This window comes from Dreissena polymorpha, chromosome 14 (assembly GCF_020536995.1).
Source record: "Dreissena polymorpha isolate Duluth1 chromosome 14, UMN_Dpol_1.0, whole genome shotgun sequence".
Lineage (NCBI taxonomy): Eukaryota > Metazoa > Mollusca > Bivalvia > Myida > Dreissenidae > Dreissena > Dreissena polymorpha.
In genome coordinates, this window is record NC_068368.1 from 13042385 (window position 1) to 13068853 (window position 26469).

Genomic DNA, 26469 nt, shown 5'->3' on the forward strand with positions numbered 1-26469 from the left:
AAGTAATAACACGTGCCCCACGAGGACATCATTACCAACTCCCACACGACCATTTGATACTGCGGCAAATGACACTTGTTCAACCCCATCTGGCAGTTCAATAACCAACGGGAACATGAATAGCGCGAGCAAGTTTGTCGAATTTAACAGCACAAGCGACACGAGTTGTGTTGTCGTCAATTTTACAGAATCGACGACCGGTCACTTCTCTTTAACGTTTTGGATCAAATCAAATATAAACGTTTCTAGGTACTAATAACTTGCCTGCTTTAGTGTTTCATCTAGGATACCTCGATATAATACTATCTTTAAAAACACATTTAATACTTGTTCGATGCATCATTGCAGCATCCCTCTATGTTAGACATGCGTATATATGTGCAGGTTGTTTCGCTGTATATTTTTTAGAGACGTATTGCCCGTTGTTTAATAATATGACATTTTGAATGCACTTTACGTTTGTTTATCAGATCTCAGAAACGAATGATCCAAATTTGATAAAATTGTATGAGCACTTTTATTCCAAGGGTTAGTAATTCGAGCCCAGTTAAGGATTACTTTTTTTCTTTCTTCATTTTTATTCTTGTATTTTACTAGAGCTATTTAGTTCCAATGTAAAATGTTTACATTCATCTATTTAAGAATTTAATTACGAAGTTCAATACAAGCCCAAATTTTTTAAAAGGTCCATTTAAGAAGGCTATATTATTTATTACATTAAACTGATTTACCGCCGTCATCTACTTACATTTGTTATTTAAAAATAGTATTCAATTTTACAATCTACTTGAAGAAATCACCGCGGCTAGTAAAAAGCAATCGACACTTTGATATGACGTTTGGGGCACTTGGCCATGGATAATCTTCGAAAAGTGTACGCAAATCTTTGCAAGTGTAGACTTTTCAGTTTCGTATATTGCTAAAACATTCCAACAAAAACAACAACAACTCATATATTATAAAACAAATATACCTATATTTCTGCGCAGATGTGCCCTACTTTTGGAACCAGATTGATTAAAGTATACATGATTATTTTCCAGCCACTTAGTGACCATTGGCAACGTGGCAATGAACATCAATGGAGATTATTTGGCGATTGGTTCTGAAAGCAAACCAGGATTGAAGAAAAACGAATGGACTTTAATTACAGTTACGGTAGGGTTTTTATTTGCGCATGCTTACAATTTGATCTTTAACTATTATTTGGAAATTGCCTTATGCAAAAACAGCAGATGTCATTCTATAACGACTGGGTCTTTTTTACTATGTATATTTAAATATATATACCAAATTACCGTGCGTATAAACAAAGTTTAATGACTTGTTTGGTGGTGATTCTCTGTAATTCTTGAAAATATCCTTTTAGCGCAATTCGTGTCGTCTAGTAGATCCCTATCGCAATTCCAACTTTACTGCCACATTTCATCGCCGAACTGGCAGATCAAAGTATCTTCAAAGCACGGATACCACCGTTCAAATGTCCAGTTCTTGATTAAGATTTATAACTATATACTGTTTCCAGTGTCGTAGGTCTACCATTACGCCTCTTATGTTATCTTGACATACATGTATCGTTGCCATGGTAGTCTGTTGTAATTCCCCGAACTTTACCTTAAGACTTCAACTGTGCTTACAAAACGATTTATGTATTTAATGCCATGCATATTCATTTCAGATTCATATTTTGTTGACAAAACGGTAGGTGTATTGAATTCAATGACTGTTACCTTTAGATTCATATATTGTTGACAAAGAGGTTTGAGTATTTTATGCCATGCACGTTACCATTAGATTTTAATTTTGTTTACAAAAAGGTTTGTGTATTTCATGACACGTTATTTACATATACATGTCCATTGCGTTGACATAGAAGTTTGAAGATGTATTCAGTACATCCAGTGTTACTTCAGATTTTGTACTTTATTGATAAATTGTGAGGAAAAAAGTATGAAAAAGTAATTGGCAAAAACTGTTTAAATAAAATACTCATAAACATCGAACACCAATCACAGATTTCGATGAATGAAACTCTTAACTCTTTAAAGTAAGTTATCAGAATAAAAGTTATATGTTCGCAAAAGAATTAGCATTCAAAATCTGATGAGCTTACATTCAAAATTTCAATCCCGTATGACGTAATGCGTTTTAAACTATGCATAGTTTTGCTGAAATAAGGAAATAATTCTTAAAACTTCTGAGGAGGAATCGCTTAAAAGATTCTTGCAATACTTGTCGTTGTAAATAAATGGTAAACTTTTTTTTCAAGTGGGTAGATTGGGACTTTTTGTGGCGTACCATTCTTAAACGTTTAACCGAAGTTCGTAGTTTGCGTTGGGACTGACCAAAAATCGTTCAACGCAACCACTACGCGTTAATAATAATGTTGCCCAGGCATGTGTACGTCACGATCGCATAAAGGACGCAAGTGCATGAAACTAATCTAAAACTTGGTCGTAAATGAGTCGCTTTAGGATTTGAGAATTAAGTACAATAAAACAAACACGTGCACAGCACGTATGTAAATAACACATGGCATATGTATAGTCTTGTACTGCTGAGATGTGCATGTATTCAAGTTATAATCATTTTCCAATTTCTCATATATTAGACTGTTTATATTTGCACAGCCGAAGCAACATAAGGCACGTGTTAACTATTTTTTGGTGTGGGTGTGGGGGCAATTATCTGAGAAGCCGTATAATTCTTTTATCATTAAATGAAGAAAAAGAAACACACGATAATTGTGAACAAATCGAGATTCTAATAGAGACAATGAAACAAGTCTTGCTTTGTTATAACACACTATGCATGTTATCATCGCACTTCTTAGTGTATCGATAACGTTTAGAGCAGGTTTTGATAAAACTAGCTGAGATCGGACATGTGATTCTTTTATATTTCAGTTTAATGACATACTATCCTTATTGTCAGTATTTTCATCGACACATGCGAAGCCTGTGTTCAACCAGAATGTGTCAATCACCAGTCGCTCGGTTTCGATCGGTCCTAAAACGGGTCAGCCAAGTTTGTTATAAATAGGATTAAGGACTTACATAGCTTCAAAATGCAGATAGAAAGCTAGACACCTTACAAAATCAGATCAACTCTTTTGAACACAATTCTTTCAGCTGATTCATATTTACATAAAATAAAATATAGTTTAGTTCCATTTTAAATGCTTTAATTAAGCATTTAATAGCGATTTTTAAACTATGATTTAGTTATGTTACCTATAATTTCCTTTAATATGTCAATTTAAATCTCCTGGAACATGTGTCGTGCTGCGTCAGCTATAATTGAGTGTATATATAAGTATGAATAGCAATATACCAAATGAAAATTTAAATCCCAACGTTGCCATAAATTGAAAAAATTGGACACCACTACAATACAAATAATGTACAATTGATTGTTAGAAGCTGGTATATATAAGTATTATTATAATGAAAATGAAATGAATAACCACGATATAACACAATCACCAAACATATTTTTAAGTAATGTTTTATAACGTTCATGTGTTCTATTTATTTTTAGCGTTACCTGCTGGTCAATCGCTTATAGTAGGCGATGTCAGATGGTATCCAGACGTTTTGACAGATAGGTAATACGCCTAGAATGTTGATCATGATTCTGTTTATAATATGAAAAAACCCAGTAATGGAGACCAGAACAATATAATTATACACTATAAAAACAATAGTCAATATACAAAATATTCGATTAAGTAAAAAAAAAACTTTAATCAAATTGCTTTTGAAATTCCATTTTCAAATTTGTTGGCAATTTAGTGTAACCTTGATCATATGACAGAAACTTCAGTAATACAGTGAATGAATTATCTTGTGAATTTACAAGGATCTCATCAAAAAAGAAAATCCTGGTTATTATATTGGTGTATGGCATGCGAGAGGGTGGGCGGACAGCGTCAAAAAGGTTGTTTCCAATCAGTGACTTTAGCTGGAATAATACTATTTTTCATGAAACTGTGGATGCAGCAAGCTTAAGCAGATTTCTAGATTGGGATTTTATTTGGGACATGTCGGATAATGGTAAAAAAACACAATTATAACTTGAATATGTAAACCGTTTACTCTTAATACTTGGAGATTAGATGTTTTTGAGTAGGTAGCTTGCATAAAGACCTTGCTTTGGTTTGAATTTTGCGCAAGTTGAGCCAAGGTCAATATACGTAAAAAAAAATAATAGCAAAGTGATGGCATAATCTTGATTAACAAAATCTTGACACAACTTAGGATCTTTGTTGAAACTTAAGAAAAATTAAATTATCATTTGTCAAACAAGATTTTCTTTCAAGCAAATAAGCGTTTTGAATCGTATCAGATATAATCCAAAAGTGAATCAATATAATAGCTTTTGATTTGATTGAAAAGCAAATCATAGTATTTGAATACTTGCTCAATAGATGATGACTCAGTATTGACATAACAAAGTAGGTAAATTCCGTGTCTTACGTCTTAGAATTGGTTGGTGGACACTTGTCTAGTTCTAGATCTTCTTGTTAAGGTTACAACTAATTGTGTGTTCATTGGCAGGGAGCTGACACTTCTCTCCAATGGTACATTCAATGCTTTCAATCCGAACTCCGAATGCAGGTGAGAACAGTTTTTCTTTTAGCTTATTGAATATACAATTGACATACAGTAAATGAGTATACATGTTCAACACATAGTAACATATGTATAAATTCATGACATGTGATCAGTACTGAATTTCATAAGTTGTTAAATATAGTATCAATACATGAAAATGTCTAGGACAATTGAATTACAGCATTTATAATCGTTTGATCAGTGTTAACGATAGCATAAAAAAAACCCACAAAGACGAATCTACAAGAGAGCGGTTAGTCAAGTTTGAGTAATAAATTATACACAATTCATCATAATAATATTTATAAAGGTTTGTTTGACTAAATGCTTTATGTACATTATGGCTAAATATCTGTTGGTACTTGAATGAAGTACACTATATATGTGCTCGTGCATGTTCAGTGACGTTTATATTTATCATTAAGAGTGGTTGATTTAACTATTCATTTGAAAAATGGGTTGAAATTATTCAAAACTTTGAATATCTTTACAAACAAATTGAACAGTTGTTGATTTTCTTAAATGATGTTCCGTATTTACCAAGTGTTCATATTGTACATAAGAATGTCATAAAACTGTGTGTTCAAAGCACAGGTGGTAAGCGTGTGGCTTTGATATTAATTAGTAAAAACATCATTTTGAATGATAAATAATCATATTATAACGAAAAATTAACTTTTCTGAAAAAAAATTATTTCACTATCAAATATATATATATAACAAGGTATGCAACTCAAAATCACCCCAAAACAGGGTGCATCGCTTTGAACAGCCATATCTTCATCAATTGTGCAGCGATTTTCACGATCTCGGTCTTATTCAACGCAGAAATGAATTTCATTTCTGGAAATGTATATGTTTTGCAATATTTTTACAAATGTTGGGTCAACTTTTAAGAAATAACACGATACACAACTCGCATGACCCAGTTGACGTTTTAACCTTAAAATTATAACGTTGTAACGCGAAACGATTGATTAATTTGGAGAGTTCTGTTGTTGTCGTTTAAATTTACGAAACTACGAAGATTACTTATATAAGATATAAAATACTCTATTAGTGTATACCCGGCGGAATAGCCGAGAGGACTTATGCGTTTTTACTTCAGACGAACTTCAGGACTCCGGGGGTCATTGGTTCGAGCCCTGGTACCGGCTACTTTTTTGTTGCTTTTTTAAATTTTATTCTTGATTTTTTTACTGGAGCTTTTAAGATCCAATATTAACATTTATCAATATAAAGCATTTAATGACAAACTTCAAAATATACCAAAATCTGTGAAAAAGGCCCCTTCAAATATTGTACACACTAATGTATTGAATAACATCTTCTTTCTAATATCGGAAAAGTGTTGTGTTTTTTTTCTAAATTGATTTATTAGAATAATTGAATGTTGGTGTAACTATCACTTTTCTTTTTTAAGGAACATCGAAAACAGTTATATTGCCTCTCACAGCTGTAGGCTTTTAATAGTTTACTTGATTTCACGAATGATAAAAGCCGGACATAATATATTTAAGTGAAGCAGTATACCTAAGTCAACCACCCTTGTTTCATTTCTTACGTGACCAGTAGATTATTTATCGAAAGAAACATTGATAACACAACGGCAGAGCAAGGATGGAGGGAAAAACTTCCGAGTTGATCTTGCATATCCTTTCGAAAATCTCTCCGATGTTTAAGTGCACTTGCATACATTTTTTATGGCCTTGATCCCTTTTGTGAAATTAAAGTATGAAAGCTATCCATGCAATTGATATCGACTTTTTTTGTTGACGTTTTCAATTGAAATGTGGATGGATATACTTGATATGCCACGTGCAAAATATTACATTACAGATCGCAATACTTTTGATATTCAAGGCTTCATGCCGAATGTTCTTGTTGTGTTACTTACCTGACCCATTACAAAATGATGTTTTGGTCAAGTTATTTTAAATATTATATGTATTTATTTTATAATGAAAGAGTGTGCAGGAAGGATGGTTTTTGCAAGTGTTTTTTCAATGATGTAGCGTTTGTGTTATTTGCGAGAATTAAACCCACTTAATTCTATCGAATGCTTTTCTATTTCTTTATAAACTTTATATTATTTCCGTTTTAACACGTTGATTTTTGCGAAGTCTTCACACACCTTTTGGCGTCTTTACTAGATGCCGTCCGGAAACGCCATTCATTGACAACACCACCGTACCGTTCCCGGGGCTGCGATGCACCAATTATGATAAAACTAAAAGTACAATGAGACTCAACAGTAACGCCCCCATCTATGTTGCTGACAACGATAACGCCACATATTGGTCGTCGGGAAATACTGCTGACGTTAGCTTGAACATCGAGTTATCACAAACATATCAGGTAGTTAATAATTGTTGACCGCAAGTTACACCGTAGATGATATAAACAAACGTTTCCGTCCATGAATTTGTATGTTGCCGATTCATTTCAACGTTTGACTTTAACTTTATTTTTTTTTTAATGATTTTATAACTATGTTTTAACATTTGTAATAAGGCAAATGAAAAATGCATTGGATACAATTTTGAAGAATTCAGTAATTGAGACATTAACTATTGGAAACATTGTTTTATATCTGTTCTTTTAGTGCTTGTATACATTATGTTTACAATAATGGATAATAATATAAATACTAATGATGAAGCAATCCAATAAACGTAAGGGACGTTCTGCAAAACGACATCAACACGTTTTAATCAAAATGGCACCCTTAATATGTTTATGCCCCCGGATCGATAGATCGGGGGTATATTGTTTTTGTCCTGTCTGTCTGTCTGTCTGTCTGTCTGTCTGTCTGTCTGTCTGTCTGGCTGGCTGGCTATCTGACTGTTTGTCTGTCTGTCTTGCTGTCTCTCTCTCTGGTTGTCTGTCATTCTGTCCAAAACTTTAACCTTGGTTAAAGTTTGATAACTTTTTCAATATTGAACATACCAACTTGATATTTACCATGCATGTGTATCTCATGGAGCTGCTCATTTTGAGTGGTGAAAAGTCAAGGTCATCCTTCAAGGTCAAAGGTCAAATATCATTGTAATTTTCTTTCCTAAAACTTAAACGTTCGTTACAGTTTTCTCATAACTTTTTTAATAAACTGAACTCAGCAACTTCATATTTGGCGTGCATGTGTATCTCGTAGAGCTGCACATTTTGAGTGGTGACAGGTCAAGGTCATCCTTCAAGGTCAAAGGTCAAACAATGGAAGAAATATTTTTCATTTCTCCATTCAATCTCTTACTTAAATCTCGTGGAGCTGCATATTTTGAGTGGTGAAAGGTCAACCTTCAAGGTCAAAGGTCAAAAATATAAAAAAAACATTAATTGTCATAACTTTTTTAATATTGAACACAGCAACTTCATATTTGGCAAGCATGTGTTTCTCGTGGAGCTGCACATTTTGAGTGGTGAAAGGTCAACCTTCAAGGTCAAAGGTAAAAAAATAAAAATAATTTTTTTTTTATAACTATTTATGCCCCCGGATCGAATGATCGGGTCATATTGTTTTTGGCCTGTCTGTCTGTCATTCCGTCATTCTGTCATTCTGTCCCAAAACTTAAACCTTTCAGTAAAGTTTTGCAATAACTTTTGAAATATTGAACATAGCAACTTGATATTTGGCAGTCATGTGTATCTTATGAAGCTGCACATTTTGAGTGGTGAAAGGTCAAGGTCAAGGTCATCCTTCAAGGTCAAAGGTAAAAAAAGCGGCGCATTGTGTTTCTGACAAACACATCTCTTGTTTAAAACATCGAATGACTATGAACACGAAAACATTATTTTGCAGCTTAATCAGATTGTCGTCCATGGTCTCAACAATACCTCAGACATCGGGGCGATTGAGATTACCATCGCCTCAAGTGGCACGCTGCTTAAGTTTGAACCTAACTGCTCTCTACCCTGTATAGACATCGCCGGCCACCTGACGTAAGAGAACAATTCAATACATCGTTGTAGCTTGCTCCTAACGTCCCATATGCTTGCTTGTCTCAAACGCAAAATATACATTTAAAACTTCATAATGCAAAACTTTGTTTAATAATATAACTTATAAATTAAAATATTTGTAACAAATTTCATCAGAACAATAAAGACATAACTGAGAATGTATTGGGGACTGATTCAACCTCTTCCGAATAAAATGATGATTATTTCGTAAAAGTTTGCAATGGGAAACTAGCCAATAAAGCCCTGCGCATCAACATTTTGTTTTGTTTTTCTGTGTGTTAAATTGCGTCTTTTTCAGGGGTGGCCAGTTTAATTATTCTTTTGACGAATCTGGTACAACTCGCACACAATACGAAAAATTGCTTGCTCGTAATCTAGTTCTGCGCATAAAATCCAAAACACCGAAAGAGTTTCGGATATCGGAATTCATTGTAAAAGCCAGGTAAAAATTGTGTTTGAGCTTCGAGCCATGTTACTTTAATTGTAAACTGGTGTACACATTTATAATCGAACTGTTAGTAAAACAGACTGAACGCCGATCCGTGAACTATTTTGTCAACACGCTATATACAATAGTTTATCAAATGTATAGCTTACATCAGTTAACATCGGCGGTTTAGTGTATTGTTTGTTGAACATATGTTGTTGACATGTATTATTTCGACCATCGGAAAATGTCAATTATTTGACAAGTAATTATTATACAAAAATTCATTTTAGGTGTCCTTGCTATGGGCAAGGCAGCGCATGTGTGATAACCAAAGGCAGTTACAGCTGCAAATGCCAAAATTATAGCGGAAGTTACTGCAGCGATTGCGCAGACGGGTATTTTAGGACGTCATATGAGTCATTGACGTGTGAAACATGTGATTGTAATTTGAGCGGTAGAGAAAACAACACTTGTGTTAAGGTAAGCAGTTAGCATAGCAAAAACTGTTGACACAACTTAATGACTGATTATAATACCATAGCATTATGAAATTTAAACGATGTAAATAATAATTAAGCTCACACAATTAAAAATTGTTCCTGTAGTTTGTAAAGTGTCATTTAGATAAATATTGATACATAAAAAAAACACGACTACAATGGACTGTGCAGCATTATTATACAGAACTTGTCCTGAGACATTTTAACGATGCTTGTTTTCATATTGACAAAATGTAGATCGGGGGAAAGTGTCACTGCAAGACGAACGCGGAAGGAGACAAGTGTGCCACGTGCAAACCCAATTCGGCGAACCTCGGATCTAACAGTACAACCGGCTGCCAAAGCTGTGGTTGTAATCTAGCCGGCTTTGTGTCTTGCAATTTCGACTTGAGTTGCAAATGCAAGCCCAATGTTGAAAATGCAAGTGGGAAATGCAATGCGTGTTTAGCCGGATTTTACAATATCTCACGACCAGATGGATGCACAAACTGCAGTTGCAATCTTTACGGAAGCAATAATACGACGTGTAATTATGCGACAGGCCAATGCCAATGTTATGACAACGTTGAGGGTGAGGGTTCATTTGACTATTTTAACGCATTTCATTCCTTGTGAATTCAAACCCTTTGATCACCCTTCTAAACCAGTTGTGTACCACGTAGAGGTATATTTCTATCAAGTCCAATCGTATATCGCAGTTATTATTTCTGCAATGATTGTCGAACATGTTATTTTATTTAATAGTGTATTTTCCTAAATTGAATTAAACGTGTTGAAGCAATTTTAATAATATTTTGGAGTTTCATTTTATCCTATTGTTACAACTCTGTAGCTTTCGTAGTGGAGGTAATTTAAATTGTTTCCTTTGATATATTATTCAGATTATTTCGGAGTTGAACGTCTTTTAAACCAGCCTTTTTAAACAAAACATTGATATGGGTCGCGCTCTGTGAAAAAGGGGTTTAATGCATGTGTGTTAAGTGTCGTCCCAGATTGTTCTGTGTGGACTGCACAGGCTAATCTGGGACGACACTTTACGCACATGCATTAAGTGATTAAACCATGTTGTTGCAGAGCGTGGCTCAAATAATTAAAACACCTGGCTCCCATTAACGAAGCCACTTTCTAAATTGCAGGTCAGAAGTGCGACATTTGCAAAAACCTTTTCTATAATTTATCATCAAAGTGTTCCCAGTCATGCAATTGCAGTGCAGCCGGCTCTGTAAACATGGTATGCGACAAGACGTCCGGACAGTGCAGCTGCTCTTCACCTGCAACGCAACCGAACCGTCAATGTGTAAGACAAACGAGCTTTTTCCTTAAACATTCGCAGTTTATGTATCTCGAGCTTAAGTATACATACATTATGTTCACATCAGAAACGCTTAATTAAAAAACAAACGCGGCTGCTGCTAATTTACAATTTTAATTGACAAACATTTGGAAACAAGGTGTTACCTCGATAATCTGGTTATGTGTTTAACAGCGTTGCTTTATATTATTGTCAGTGTGTCAAAGCCCACCTTTGCATTCAGAGATGATGATTGATTTATTTAAACATTTTTTGAGAAAACATACATATGGTTTAATCACAATGAATTTGATTTTTCAATATTTATTATCTGCGTCTGGATCCCTTTTTTTATATTGTTATTTATAACTCAGGCCATTGTTGCTTAAAACATTAACGGCCAATTTAACGAGCAGCTATTAATATTTGGATCGAGTTATTCATGTGTAACAATTGTTAACGCTTAAATATATGTGTTAATTGTAAACAAATTTAAACACTAAGAATTAAAAAATAAATATGTTGGTAATTGTATTTGATTATGAAGTTAACAGACTGCAACCTTAACTAGTCGTTAAACTTTTGAGAGTAACCGGTACCTGATATTCAATGACTTAAGTGCATACTTGCAGATTCCTCTGATATCGTCCCTCACCCCCGAGTTCGGTCCGTCCGCCGGCGGCACGGTCGTGACCATCACGGGTGAACTGTTGGACAACCTTAACGTTGCCCCAACGATATTCATCGGTGAAGACGCTCAGGTGTTCATAAACAGGTGCGTTTGTGTTTCTTTTTATTGATAATTGTATTGGGCATATGTCTCATTTTGAGTTTATATCTAGGAGTATGCAATTTCGGTTCCTTAAGAACAGGAAAAACACACTTAAACAGAAAACATTTTTCGTCAAATATTTAAAGCTAAAGATAGGATCATTTTGACAAAAAATGTCTTTCACAAAATTTTGGCGTATAAAGATACTATTTAAAATATTCAATTTTGCGATAAAACACTATATTTGGTTCCCCACGCAGGTGTCATTATGTGCGTAAACCTGTTACTTTGTAATACCCAGATAAGCAAACACAATCTTAGCCGTCTTCTTTCAAATAAAGATAATTAAAGTTTTTGACCACATTTTAGAACTTCAACTTCAATAGTCTTCGTGACGAACAAAAGCTACAACGGTTCCCGTGACATTAGTATTCGTTGGAGCTTCAACGAAATCACCACCAAATTTGGGGCGATGTTTGAATACAGACCGGACACCAATCTCTCAGTAATGAGTAATATCGCGGCCTACGAAAGGTACCGTTTACAATATAACCTTTGAAATAGGAGAAAGTCAAGCTAAATCTTGCTTGGTTAGCATTCAAATAAATATCGATTAACGGTATACGATATTAGTATCTTATTGTCATCAACAATAAAACATCAAATGAGACCTCAGATGCATGAGCAGGAGAGAAACATTATAATATACCTGCATCGGTTGCAAATTACCTATTGCCAACAAATTTGATACAAAACAAGCGCACTAGACACAACACAAAATCACAAACGCAACAAGTACAATTAAAAATGAATAAAAACTTGGGCCACCGCTTTGGAACTGTCAATGCAATGCACTTGGTTTACGAATGGTTTCAAGGAGCCCAAAACTAACACGTGGTTTCCTACAACAGCCCAATACATAGCAAATGCTATTAACAGAGAATGCATATCAATTTGATTGCTTCATTTCTCACGTTTAGTTGTTTGATCAAATTTTATTCTGCTCGGCTGAGATTATTCTGATGTTCAGATTCGCATAGACATGGCTAATCAAATGTGTGTATACCAGAAAAACTTATGAACAAATAAGCATATCAGAACATGACGTATACATGATTATCATACCCAAAAAGTACATTGGCAATATCCCCAATATATAGAAGTAGCCATTATCTATTTCATGAAATGGTTGTTTTGACATTGCTGCTAATATGTGATAAAGTTGTAGAAAGATTGCATTATACATAATTATATTTTGCTAATTAGCACTTTTTATGTCCCCCACTATAGTAGTGGGGGACATATTGTTTTTGCCCTGTCTGTTGGTCTGTTGGTCTGTACGTTGGTCTGTACGTTGGTCTGTCTGTTGGTCTGATTGCGCCAACTTTAACATTTTGCAATAACTTTTGCTATATTGAAGATAGCAACTTCATATTTGGCATGCATGTGTATCTCATGAAGCTGCACATTTTGAGTGGTGAAAGGTGAAGGTCAAGGTCATCCTTCAAGGTCAGAGGTCAAATATATGTGGCCAAAATCGCTCATTTTATGAATACTTTTGCAATCTTGAAGATAGCAACTTTATATTAGACATGCATGTGTATCTCATGGAGCTGCACATTTTAAGTGGTGAAAGGTCAAGGTCAAGGTCATCCTTCAAGGTCAGAGGTCAAATATATGTGACCCAAATCGCTTATTTTATAAATACTTTTGCAATATTGAAGATAGCAACTTGCATCTCATGGAGCTGCACATTTTGAGTGTTGAAAGGTCAAGGTCAAGGTCATCCTTCAAGGTCAGAGGTCAAATATATGTGGCCCAAATCGCTTATTTTATGAATACTTTTGCAATATTGAAGATAGCAACTTGATATTTGGCATGCATGTGTATCTCATGGAGCTGCACATTTTGAGTGGTGAAAGGTCAAGATCATCCTTCACAAGGTCAAGGTCATCCTTCAAGGTCAAACATCATATAGGGGGACATTGTGTTTCACAAACACATCTTGTTATACTTTGTGTTGATGTCAATTGTTGTTTTTCAGCGGTGGTTGCCATATTGGTTTCCCCGGTACTTACTTGGACAGTGTCAAACACCCGAGACTTGTCGTGTATCTGGACAACAACAATAAGCTTGAATCGGTACGTCACTTGATACGTTTACACGTATTTGTTGTTTTAGATGCGCGTTGTCTATTGTTTATCGTTGCGATTGTAAAACGCCGGGGGAAAGTTTGTTCTTAAACGAACGTTTTGTTTGATCTTCCGTTACAATCGGGATGCAAAATATGTCATACAATAGCCAGTTATAATCCAAAATCCTCTTTATTAAGGACTGCTCTTCGAGCGGCACCGAATGCTCACCTACCGGAGACAGGGTATTGTGCTGTAAGACGCCACACATATCATCAATGACCACAGACATGACATTGAATTTCGGTTTTAAACTTGACGGGATCGTCAACTACACCAATATATCCAATTTCCACTTCGTTGCCTTCAAAGACCCAGTTGTAAACAGGAACATTGAAACAAAATTGAGTAACACCTTTGACAATGGTCTCATCGAAGTAACGGTATGTTTTTTCAGCTTTTTTGTTGTTGACGTTTCTCTATGACGTTTCATTTATGAAATTGCCTTTTGCTTACGTTATTAAACACTTTGAAACATTTATATCAACACTTTATGCGTAAAAAATATTATCACCCGAGTACGGTGTTTTATGACTCATCGTTTGGTTTAATTAGGGGGAACGATTGAACTCTGCCTGTAACGACACTGATATAAAGATCACAGTCGGTGAAATTCCGTGTCCCATTGAGTCTAGGTCGGACACAAAGATCACGTGCACAATCAACGAGAAGTTTCCGGGTAAATCTAGGACGGAGGAGATAAGGGTAAATAAGAGGCGACAAGTATTAAGAGTAGAGAAGATTTAAGCTCTTGCTTCTGATAGATACATGCTTAAGTTAAATACATCGTCCTCCAAATGTGGTATCACAACACATTATTGTTCGGTATTTGTCCGAGTGCGTACTATATTTAACCTAAATTTATTTGTTGCCGTGTGACCATAAAAGTTTCCGTTAGTTTTGTTAAACGACGTTTCAAGTAAAGCAATTTGCTGATGATTATTTATAAAATTGAATTCTAAATTATACATGTAAAAACCGCCGAGTGTTTTGAGGTCCTCATTCAGCAAACGAACTTTTATTAAGGTTTTCGTAAGTTTAATAAATGACGTTTTAAGTATAGAAAGTTGCTGAGAATTAACGATAATTAATCCTACGTTATACGTATCAACCACAAACAGTGTTTGAGTCTTGGTATTCCGAATTTATTTAAAGAACTGTTAACAGACATTACATAAGCTGTTTCTGCATTAAAATGAAATTACAATACACTTTAAGTAATGTAAGGCATACCGTTCCGATGTTGTTTTATTGTTGTTTTTTGTTTTTGTTTTAAAGGTCACAATAGGTAACTTCACACAGGTGTACGGTACAGTGGAGTTCATCTCATTTTGGAATACCCTAGGGTTCTACCTTATACTTGGCGGCGTGGGTCTTTTGGTTGTTATTATCGTCGTCGCTTGCTGTTGTTATAGGCGACGAAAGAGCAAGAGTGGCGGAGAGTCGGGTTTTTTAGATACAGGTTGGTACAGGTGGGTACCCCGCCACAGTTTATTCGCTATATTTTCGTGTCGTTCTATCAAGAATCAGCGTTCAACAATTGTAACTGATTAACATTAAATAAATTTAATATGTCTTGTTTTGTTTCAAACTTTGGACAAGACATGTGCAGCAAAAATCTCTTTCCTGACTATTCGATTGATTTGCAAAATTCGACGGGCTTTATACTTTATAGTACAAACAGTTCAGATATTATTTTCAATTATGGAGATGTCTTATATCTACATTACAATGTTTTGTGAATAACCCAAGGCCAAGCGTTCGATTTAGAGCTCCCTATATACGTTGTACGTCCCCGGTGCCTCGTATCGAACTTCCCAATGTGGGGACCTCAGTTGGTTTTGTCTGTGTTGTACGTTTTACAGTTTTGTGTTTCATTTGTTTTTGTACCACTGTTTTGCAACAGTTTTATTCCCCTAAGTAAAGGGTCACTTCTTTTAATATGATTTCACTACTCTCGGTACAGTTGTAGTTAAACGTTGTGTATATAAATGTATTGGACTTCAAATGCATATATATTTATATTTATTTACCATTTCAGAAAGTTACGATAGAAAAAACCGCAGTGGAAATGAGTACGTTCGAATGACCCCCGCTGCACCTATTGAAACGGCACCAATGTCGGAGATTTTAAGCTCTGCATCTGGAACAGTTCCAGTGGCCAGAAGCGTTCTCGCGCCGACCACCAGCTTCCTCTCGCCGACGCCCACATCCAATACAGCGGCCCACAAGGTCGCGTTCTGTGATCGTTTGGACAAACCGGACGCAAAACTAATCGAGAGTTCGGTCGTCTTACGCGAACATGTAGAACTTTCAAAAAATCCCAGATGCACCAACAAAGGTTGGCGTCAGTTCATTACGCCTCGTCAAATTTGATTACGAATGTATTTTGTATATAACGTTCCATCTTGGTATCAGCAATATCGCACTATTGAACGTGTTTTGTGTGTGTTGTGGTTTCGTATTGTGCTGTGTATTTTGTTGTTGTTTTTTAACATCAAAACAACTAAAACCCATGCTATAAACTGCTTTCAATAGACGTTCATAGATATTAAGATGGGATTTGACATAACTGAAGCAATTGAATAATGTTTTATCACATGCCAAACCCTGTTTCCCATGTTATATTACCATTACGAATGTTTTTATCTTACACATGTGTAATATACTTTTTTAAGCGTTTTAATTGGCTCATTTGCGTTCGATTGACCATTCGCATTTTTGTTATTTTGCTGAAATGACGTTGCAACGTCAAATGACGTCACGAAATGTAAACAACATTCGGGATTTATCATTATGTTTGCGTAAATATTTATTTAATTTGCTCATTTAAAAGCATGTGATAAAAAAGATCTGACACTCGTTGTCATATCATACCATATTTTATTAAACTCGTCCATGAACTTCGTAAGTAAGCTCGCAAAAGGCTCGCTTACTAACAAAATTCCTGAACTCGTTTAATAAAATATGGTATGATATGACACCTCGTGCCAGATCCTATATATCTGATTTCAGGCAAGCTAGCGCGAGTCATTGATGGCCAGTTTTCGGACAGCTCATCCAGGAGCACTGTCGGACGAAGCCTTACGATAAAAGTCTTGAATGAACGATACCCGGGTAAGATATGACGCTCTTAAATGATTTTTTTAAAACTCGATTTTCATATGGGCCGTGTTCTGTGAAAAGGTGGTTTAATGCTTGTGCGTAAAGTATCATCCCAGATTAGCCTGTGCAGTCCGCACAGGCTAATCAGGGACGACATTTTTCGCTTGTATGATATTTTCTGTTTAAAGAAAGTTTTTTCTTAGCAAATATTTAGTTTAGCGGAAAATGTCGTCCCTAATTAGCCTGTGCGGACTGAACAGGCGTATCTGGGACGACACTTCCGACACATGCATTTAACCCCATTATTACAGACTACGGCTCATTTTTTGCGATCTAATTGATTTCAATGGTAATACTTGCTCTGTAACTGCAAATATTTAACGCGTTTATTTCTTCATATATTGCAACACTATACGACAGTCACGAATATCTCTTCTCTAGCTTATGAACCAAAGCATGATTAAAAATATTATGTTTACTAATTAGCTTACTCCCCCAAAATGCATGCGCAAACATTAAATGTACAGTCATATACATACTAGCGAATTACATAATATCAATGTGTTAATATTTTAAACATCAACCATCCTCTTACTTAAACGTAGAACAACACTTTCTACACTGAACATTCAACAAGTAAAGAGACCGCCTTTAAAGAGAAAGTATATCAATATTAATTTCACCATAATTCACTAAACCTTCCAGAAATAAAGAGACCCACTTAAGAGTGAAAGCTTTTCAACATTATTTATACTGAACGTTTAAAAATTAAAGAGGCCGTCTTCAAATTGAAAGTTAATCAACATAATTTCCACTAAACCGTTCCGTATTAAAGAGACCAGTCGTTGATTGAAAGGATATAAAACTTATTTACCTTTCTAAAATTTAAAGAGACTGGTCCGATTCCCGAATGGCTCGTGAAAGAGCTGCGTGAGTGCACGAGATTCCGGGACTACTACAACGACCACGTGCTCCGTATGATGGGTATCGCTATCGATGCTACCAAGGTCTATATCCTGTACGAAGAGATGGAAAACAGGACCTTAAAGGAGTACATGATCATGTCGACAAAAGTAAGAATAGTCCCTTGACCAAAACCTCCATTGAGACTTATGTCAGAAAATAATGTATACAGTAAACTGTTTTTTACATGCTTTCAAGGGGGCGCCAAAAGCAGTGCGACTGCTTGATTTTGTTTGTTATGACATAACCTTGCCAGGGTGCAGGATCAACGGGTTTCACATGGGATTTACACACAGACTGGACAGAATGTAAACACTATTTTTATCAATATATTAAGTTAAGTGAAATACATATGCAAAAATCATTAGTGCCTAAAAGACATTTTTTTCTTGAAGTTTATTTCGATATCTTTAAGGCTCTATAAAGGTCACAAATCCAATTATTATGCATATCAACTGGTCTAATTTTTACCGGATTTCAGTTACTCTTGCATAAAAACTTCTAATAACACAGCTTAGGTACAACGTTGTCAAGAATTATGGAAGATAAACCCGTTTCATAATTGGAAGAAATGTTTACATTTTTGCAACTAACTTGATGTGTAGCCTCAGAGCGTTGACATATGCTAAAAATAGCCGAAAGAAAATTCAATTTTAATTCTATTTTAACAACTTTTTACCAGCAGAAAGTAACTTATTAGATCACTACAAACGTTTTAACCATTTAGAAGAGACCTACTTTGTGAGTGATACCGGAGAACTTTAAAAGTCATCGTTATATTTTTGGTGACCTGAGTCACTTTCACTTTCTCTTTCGCGAGTAAACAGCGATGTAAATAATCTGATTGTTTGTAAACACAATCAACTTGGAGGACACTTTATTTTGAGCTCAAAACAAGTTGTATTACTCATTTTTTATTACTATGTCCAATAGCATATATATATTGTTTTTTGATAACCTTTATAAATAAAATATGAATAAAATATTTAAAAATCTGTAAATAATTACATATCTTCACCTTTATAGAGGCTTTAATCTTAAGATTTAAGAATAAGTCCTTGAATACGTTTAAAATTGGTACTAAAGTTTCACTTTTTGAGCAGAATAAAAGTAAACATAAATAACCATAAATGCTGTATAATCAAATTTTTGACCAAGAACACAGGCTTATTAGTTAAAGAAATTCTGATGTATTTAACATTGCCATAAGCCGCATAAAACTGTCTTTTATGCCCTAGTTGAAATTCTTATGAAATATTGTTTTAAAAAGTAGTTTGAAAATAATCACCACTTACCGGTGTGTTAACATGACTTTAACGTTTAATTGTGAACGCAACAAATTCACGTGATCCTTCACCATGGAAGCTATAGCTTTTTTAAGCGGCGACAACGTATGAAGTTTTAGTGAGTGCTATTTCTTTTCGCCTTTCGCCTTCGAGTCAAATATACTAAATGACTGATTCATTTATCGCTATAACTACTTTAAGATCCATCTAATCACAACTGATATGCAACAACCGATTTCATTGGTCGATATTTTAAAAACTCTTATTGACGCCATGTAACAGCCGATTTTATTGGTCGATATTTATAGAACTGTGTTTGTATTGGTTACAGGACAAGGTGATTCCCAGTGTGGACCTGATGGAACTCTGTCTGCAGGTGGCGGAAGGCATGGAATATATCTCCACCTTGGCCGTGGTACACAAGGACCTGGCCTGCAGGAACTGCTGGTAATAGTTGAACCTTGGAAACTTGGAAAAGTGGGCTTAATGTATGTGCGTACATTGCCATCCTTAATTAGGCTGTGCAGACCACTCAGGCTTATCAGGGATGACAAGTTCCGCCTAAAATGAATTTTTTAATTAGAAGAAACTTCGTTTAAACATAAAAATCAATACAAGCGAAAAAGGTCGTCCCTTATTAGCATGTGCGGACTTCGTATGCTAATATGGGGTGACACTTTACGCACATATATGAAACCTAGTTTGCCCAGAACGCTGCTCGTATGAGTAGAATGAGGAGATGTGGTAGCAGTGTTTGTGATAATGGTATTTGGTGGTTATGGAAATGGGGTTATGTTAGTGGTCTTATAGTGGGAGTGCCTACGGTCATTGTAGTGGTGGTTGTGGAAGTGATAATGGGGATTAAAGGTAACAGAAGTGGTGCTTTCGTTAATGGTAGTGGTGCTTTCGTTAATGATAGTGGTGCTTGCGTTAATGGTAGTGGTGCTTATGTTAATGGTAGTGGTGCTTTCGTTAATGGTAGTGGTGCTTTCGTTAATGGTAGTGGGGTTTACATTAATGTTAGTCGTGCTTTTGATAATGGTGGTGGTGCTTTCGTTAATGGTAAGGGTGTTTGTGGTAATGGTAGTGGTGCTTTTGGTAATTGTAGTGGTGCTTTTGATAATGGCAGTGATGCTTTCGTTAATGGTAGTGGTGTTTTCGATAATATTAGTGGTGCTTTCGTTAATGGTAGTGATGTTTTCTTTAATGGTAGTGATTGTTTCGTTAATGGTAGTGGTGTTTGTGGTAATAGTTGTAGTGTTTGTTATTATGGTAGTGATGCTTTTGGTAATTGTTGAGGTGATTGAGGTTATGTAAGTGGTGATTGTGATAACAAAAGTGGTGCTTGTTTTGAATTTAGTAGTTGCAGAACCACTGATAGTAAAAGGCATGACACGAAGATCATCCTTTACTATGGTATACAATGATCTGACGTTGCGAAAGTCTTGGGCTGGGTTGAATGAGGTGTTCTGGTAATGGTTTTGATGGATGAGGTTATGGTAGAGGTTGGTTGTAAATAAAGCATGATATGTACTCGAAGCACAAATCATGACACGATGATCCGTAAAGGATATGGTAGAGCAGGGCTTGACCTGGATGAATTGTTGGTATAGTATTTGAAGAAGAACGGCGTTGTTTGGTCATGGTTGTGGAGACTGTGGTAATTGTTGTCGTGGTTGAGATATTGGTGATACCTGTTGTGCTAATGGTCTATAGTTGTTGTGGCACTGAAATCGGTGTTCTTGTGATAGTAGTTTGGGGCTCTGGTATTGGTATGGACGGTTTTGGTATTCGTAGCGGATGTTTGTGATAATGGTAATTTTGATCGTGGTTATGGATTGGTAGCTGTGGATATAATAGTTGGTGGTTTCGGTTACGATAGTGGTAATCCAATTGATAGAAGTAGATGGTTCCGTTGACGATAGTGGTGTTTATGGTAATGGTAGTGAACAGTTCCGGTAATGGTATTGATAGTTGTTGTAATAGTAGAGGTAAGTTGCAAAAGTTGCAGTAGAATAACGGCTCACAAAACGCATGTCCTGATGATCATACATCGCCGTGGTAAACTCGGATTCGGCCAGCAGTATTTGCTGGTTATGGTAGTAGAGTTTTGGGTTATGTTGACATTAGTGGTAGTGGCATAATAGAGTATTTAGGCATAACTAGTAGATTATAGGTAGTCTAATCAGCTGAGAAAAGATTTTGTAAAAAGAAAAAAAGCACAAAGTTTCAACCCAGATTTGCCTGTGCGGACTGCACATGCTAATATGGACATTCAGCACATGCAAATCTGGACAACACTTAACCATCATGCATCAAGAACCGATTCTCAGAGCGAAGCCTACTTGCAATTAACAGCACCTCATTCGATAATTCATGCTTTGGTATGTTGTAATTGTTAGGGTCGGAAAAGATCGCGTGGTCAAGGTCGCTGACAACTCATTCAGCGCGGATCTGTTCTCGAAAGAATACATGAGCGAGAACGGTTCCATGGTTCCGGTCCGCTGGATGGCGCCCGAAAGTCTCAAGCAGGGCTTCTATGATTCGAAATCCGACGTGGTAAGCTTCTCGTGACCGCTTTCATGTATTTGTGTAAGGTTACATACAAATACATATACCTGTCTAAGCAATGAATGCACTTCAAATTAAAATGTGATCTACATACATTATACATGCTTTCAATAATTTATTATGTAACATTGTTTTAACGTATTTAAAAAAGGGTTATTTAAAGGGAACAATACTAAAATAAAACATTTAAAAAAAAACCCTGAAATTTCTCACAGTTATCTCCCTTGCATTTTTCTAACGATGGTGAATGTTGAAACAATGGAGAAAACTGCCTTTGAAATTTAATCATTTAGACACGATTATAATCTCTTAATATGTGGGGCATTTTGAATTTCAATATTTTTCGTCCGTCCCTTTATTGAAATGTGGATTTGTGCATAGAACTATTTCTTAAAATTCCTTTAACGTTCACGTTACCGTTTTAAATCATGGGATGCTATAAAAAATACTTATTTGGTATTGCTCACCATTTTAACTATAGGTAACGTGATCTCATAGTTGTTTGTGGAATGTTTTGTCGACAGAGATCTAATTTGAACAACTCTCGTAAAACGTCAGTGTGGGGTATGGGCCGGGTATGGGTATGTGTTTTGGTGCTTAGTTGTTCAGCAACTAAGGTGTTTACCTTTACTGAACTTTTTAAGTAGCTAGAAGAATGTTGAAGATTTTAAACTACAGTTGATCAGAATAAATATATCTTAGCATTGCATTGGCTTATTTTTAACATCTCCTTAAAAGGCTATCAAACATTGACTATGTATCATTTAAGAGATGAACGTGGAATAAATTGTATTTCAGACCTATCGATCGGTATCTCCTAATTTTGATTACTGTTGTTACTACAAAAGGTCGATTATTAATTACCCCAAAATCGTTCACTTAACACTTATAGATCTCTGATTTACGCTGTTTACGTTCACCTGTTTATTTCGGCAAGGTTTATGTGTTGATGCTGTGTTGTTGTGTGTGTTGTTGTTTTTCCTTACACAAATTTTTGACTCGAGTAGACATAGATATTATATTATCTCGATATAATAGAGATCATATGCAGAATACAGTTTTTTTCAATTATTATTATTAAATTCATATAGATTGCATATATTAGGTTGATGTAAAAAATATATATTAAGTATATTTTCAAAAACATTTTCCGGTTGATGATACTGTTATATAAGCATGTGCTTAATGTGTGCTATTTTAATAAAGTCTTTTAGATATGCTGCTTCTAATTTACAACTCTTATGAGCTTTTTATTTAACATACGTCGAATAGATATTTTAAGGTACTTCTAGTAAATAAATACTTATTTTGTTCTGTCGTAAAGTGGTCGTTCGGCGTGCTTATGTGGGAGGTATTTACCGACTGCGAGTATCTTCCGTTTTACGACATTGAGAACGACAATGATGTTAAAAAGAAGGTTTGCTTCGAGGACTACAAGTTGGTGTCGCCGGAAAGCGGAGAATGCCTGTAAGTGTTCATTTTTGACGTTTTCTTTACAATTTTTGCACTATTTCTTACGAACAATGTTTAAAAAGTGTGTTACTTTTATAGCTAGTCTTAACAAGGCTCATAATAAAACAAATCGGAAAAAGAAACCATTTAAATGCTGCATTAGTACATCATGGAACATTTGACTTTTTAAAGAAAAAAAAATCTACACGTACGTACATAACTATTTGTGATATAGATTTAATACCTTTTCAAATTTTCGTTCAAAATAATAAAATCAAACGTATCGTAAAATAATTTAATATGCAATTCTCATTTAAGAGCAAACCTGATGCAGGACTGCTTTACGACACTTGGTAAGGATCGCCCGTCGTTTCGCGACATCATTAACCGTCTCTTAAATACAATAAGTCCGGGCGCAAATGAAACGCACGCGAGTTACGTCAATAACAAAGGTAAAGGTAACATTGGTTACATCAACAAGGGAATGACGTCAACTGACAACGGTGAAGAAGATTACGAGAACCAGGGATTTTTGAAGAAAAAAAAAGTCGAAGATGACTCTGAGGAGGATTATATGAACACCGCGTTTGGTAAACGCCATTGATTACGTCATAGTTGACGTCAGTTGGATAGTCCATATATCGAAGCAAAAAGAGAACACTATGGAACAATATTGAAAAGACCATATTTGAAAAACTTCGGAATTCGACTACAGCTTTAAAGAACAATTAAAAGTCGAAATAAAATTATATCCCGGATATAAATAGACATATGTAGGGGAAATGTGAGTTTGACAGAAATGAATGCATAATGCAAAATACAGAGAAAGATAATTCCAGTCATGTCCCCCAAACATATAGATTTGTGTGATAGTTACGATTAAATGTATTATCATTAAATTGTATTTTAAAAGAAAACTAGAAAACGCTATGAAACAACTTGTGTAAACCATTCCCCTAATTGTGCTGGAAATCTTCCAACAGATGTCATTGATAGAACGGTTTGGTTACTTGTTTACATGTTGTGAAATAACCAAGTCCAAGAAATGAACAAATATATCTTTTTTTTTCGTTCTTTAATGTTATGTTGTACTTTTGTATTTGTGTTCGTTAGATTCTTTATTTTTTTAATTCAAATAGGATCATTTTATATTGAATTTTGTGGTATTTAATATGTCCATGTGTATACTAGTAATACATAATTTTGAATGTGATATGGGAAAGGGAAGGCACTCATTTAGGTCAAAGGTCAAGGTAACATGACCTTGTTTCCAGAAATTGGTTTCATCATGATATCCGGAAAATGATTAAACTTGCGATCTAAGTAGGTATGCTGGTTATGCGAGAGAAAATAAATGTACACACTAATTTTTGTTAGGTGAAGAGGTCAAATAGTTCAAAGGTCAAGGTCGAAGGAGCTTGTATCATTACATGCGTTTTCGAACAATATCTAGCGAAAGCTGAGTATCATATTAATGATGCTGGTTAGTCGCGAAGGAGGCTGACCCCTTATGGTTTTGAAATCAAGAGATCTAAGGCGAAGGTCAACTTTGAATCATGTCGGGACATACATGTTTTACTAACTTCTCTTGTTTATTAAATGACACATGTCTGTGATGTTTTGATTAGCTTTATGTAATATATGTCTGTACGTTCATCTATGTTGATTTTATTATTGTCGTTTATGGTAAGAAACTATAGGATTGATTAAAGATTTAAGTTAGAATATCGATTAAAAGCTATAGATACATATAACTCTAAAATTACAGCACTGTCATTAACTTGGATTCTGCTTATTAAGATTTGCAAAATTTCAGTTTCATGCGTCCAATAACTACACGGAACCAAAGGTTTATAATAATATACTTTACAAATAAATTAGTCCTCAGTTAATGCACTTTTATGTAAACCATTTAAAGCGCATGCGCAGAAAAACGAATGTTTGCATGTGCCATCTGTCGTAATGCATTTACCAAGTTTAAATGTGAGTATAACTAGTAAGTAAGAACACTTCTTAGTCGCTGTAAAAGTTTGGTTATTGATATTCATTACATATTCAGCCGGTTACGTTTTTTTTAGCTCTATTGGAAAATAGTTTGTTCAATATATCGTCATCATCAACAACAACAACAACAATATCCCTATGTAGACGACATAATTGTCATGATTTTCATAATAATTGGTTTGCTCTCATAATCATCTGAATATTAAGTAACGTGACCACCTGAGCCTTGATCCGGAAAAACGGGGCTTATTCGTGTGGGTGTGTGCGTGTGTGTGCGTGTGTGTGTGTGTGTGTGCGTGTGTGTGTAAAGTGTCGTCCCCGATTAGCCTATGCAGTCCGCACATACTATTCTGAGACGAGCACGTTATATGATCATTTTAGAAATACATTGATCCCTGATGTTTAGAGAAAAAGACAAAGTATGTTTACATTTTTACAAGTATTGAATGAGACCAGAAAATCTAAAATGATACGTCTAGCTGATTTCTGTATTAAAGCATTTAACTTAGAGCCGAAAATATATAAAGATTTTTTCCCAGAATTGAAATTTTGTATATGATTTTCAACTGCCTATTTTTTCTTTATAAAGTACGGATTTTGAGCAATCATTTTACTTTGTAAAAAAATATATATTTGTAAACATGCATAAAACATGTGTTGTTATTTTGACGCATTTGTGTTTATTATTGCTATATTGATATTTTGACGATGGGCTGTATGTGATATAGGTGTAAATAAACTGTTCTGTTAATAAAACTCCTTTATTCAAGAGCGATGCTATTTTCTGTGCCAGCCTTTATGTATTTCCGTTACCGATACCATCATACTCATCGTCATCATCATCCTTAACCTTCTTAACCTCTTCAACGCCGTCATGATGGACGCTATTTTATTTAAATCGCATATCGATGGGTATACAATGATAGATACGATGCTTAACCCATTTATGCCTAGCGTTTAAAAAAATGCCTTGGTAAACAGCGTAGACCCAGATGAGACGCCGCATAATGCGGCGTCTCATCAGGTTTTACGCTGTTTGCTTAAAGGATGTAAGAGTCCACTAGGCATAAATGGGTTAATGCTTAAAAGATTATGATGACGATAACACTTACACGCACAATGCGTTCAATAACTGCGTAAACAAAAAGTAAGTTTAAAAAAGCAACTTTTATGTTAAATTAGACTTCGTCATGAAAATATCAATGAGATGAAAATCGACAAAAAGTGTACGTTATGTTCGAACCATGGGAAAACATCAGGCAGCAATTGTTCTAAAACCGGCCATGTTTTACGCCAGATTTTTTTAACCTCACTTTAAAGGTAGCGA

At 35.2% G+C, this 26469-nt stretch overlaps 1 protein-coding gene across 1 annotated transcript; it reads left to right on the top strand.

Annotated features, from left to right (window-relative positions):
• On the top strand, positions 1 to 24863 carry LOC127857990 (hepatocyte growth factor receptor-like). Its single transcript, XM_052394811.1, has 24 exons — positions 1 to 249; positions 1044 to 1158; positions 2907 to 3018; positions 3541 to 3607; positions 4560 to 4619; positions 6770 to 6974; positions 8416 to 8555; positions 8875 to 9018; positions 9297 to 9486; positions 9744 to 10077; positions 10643 to 10803; positions 11430 to 11572; positions 11939 to 12103; positions 13614 to 13710; positions 13902 to 14144; positions 14317 to 14466; positions 15040 to 15223; positions 15803 to 16102; positions 16777 to 16878; positions 17758 to 17939; positions 19447 to 19562; positions 21518 to 21674; positions 23011 to 23153; positions 23457 to 24863. Exons 1-24 carry the CDS (start codon positions 116 to 118, stop codon positions 23740 to 23742), a joined length of 3930 nt encoding a protein of 1309 aa, XP_052250771.1. The 5' UTR covers positions 1 to 115; the 3' UTR covers positions 23743 to 24863.
• Positions 24864 to 26469: the final 1606 nt, after the last annotated feature.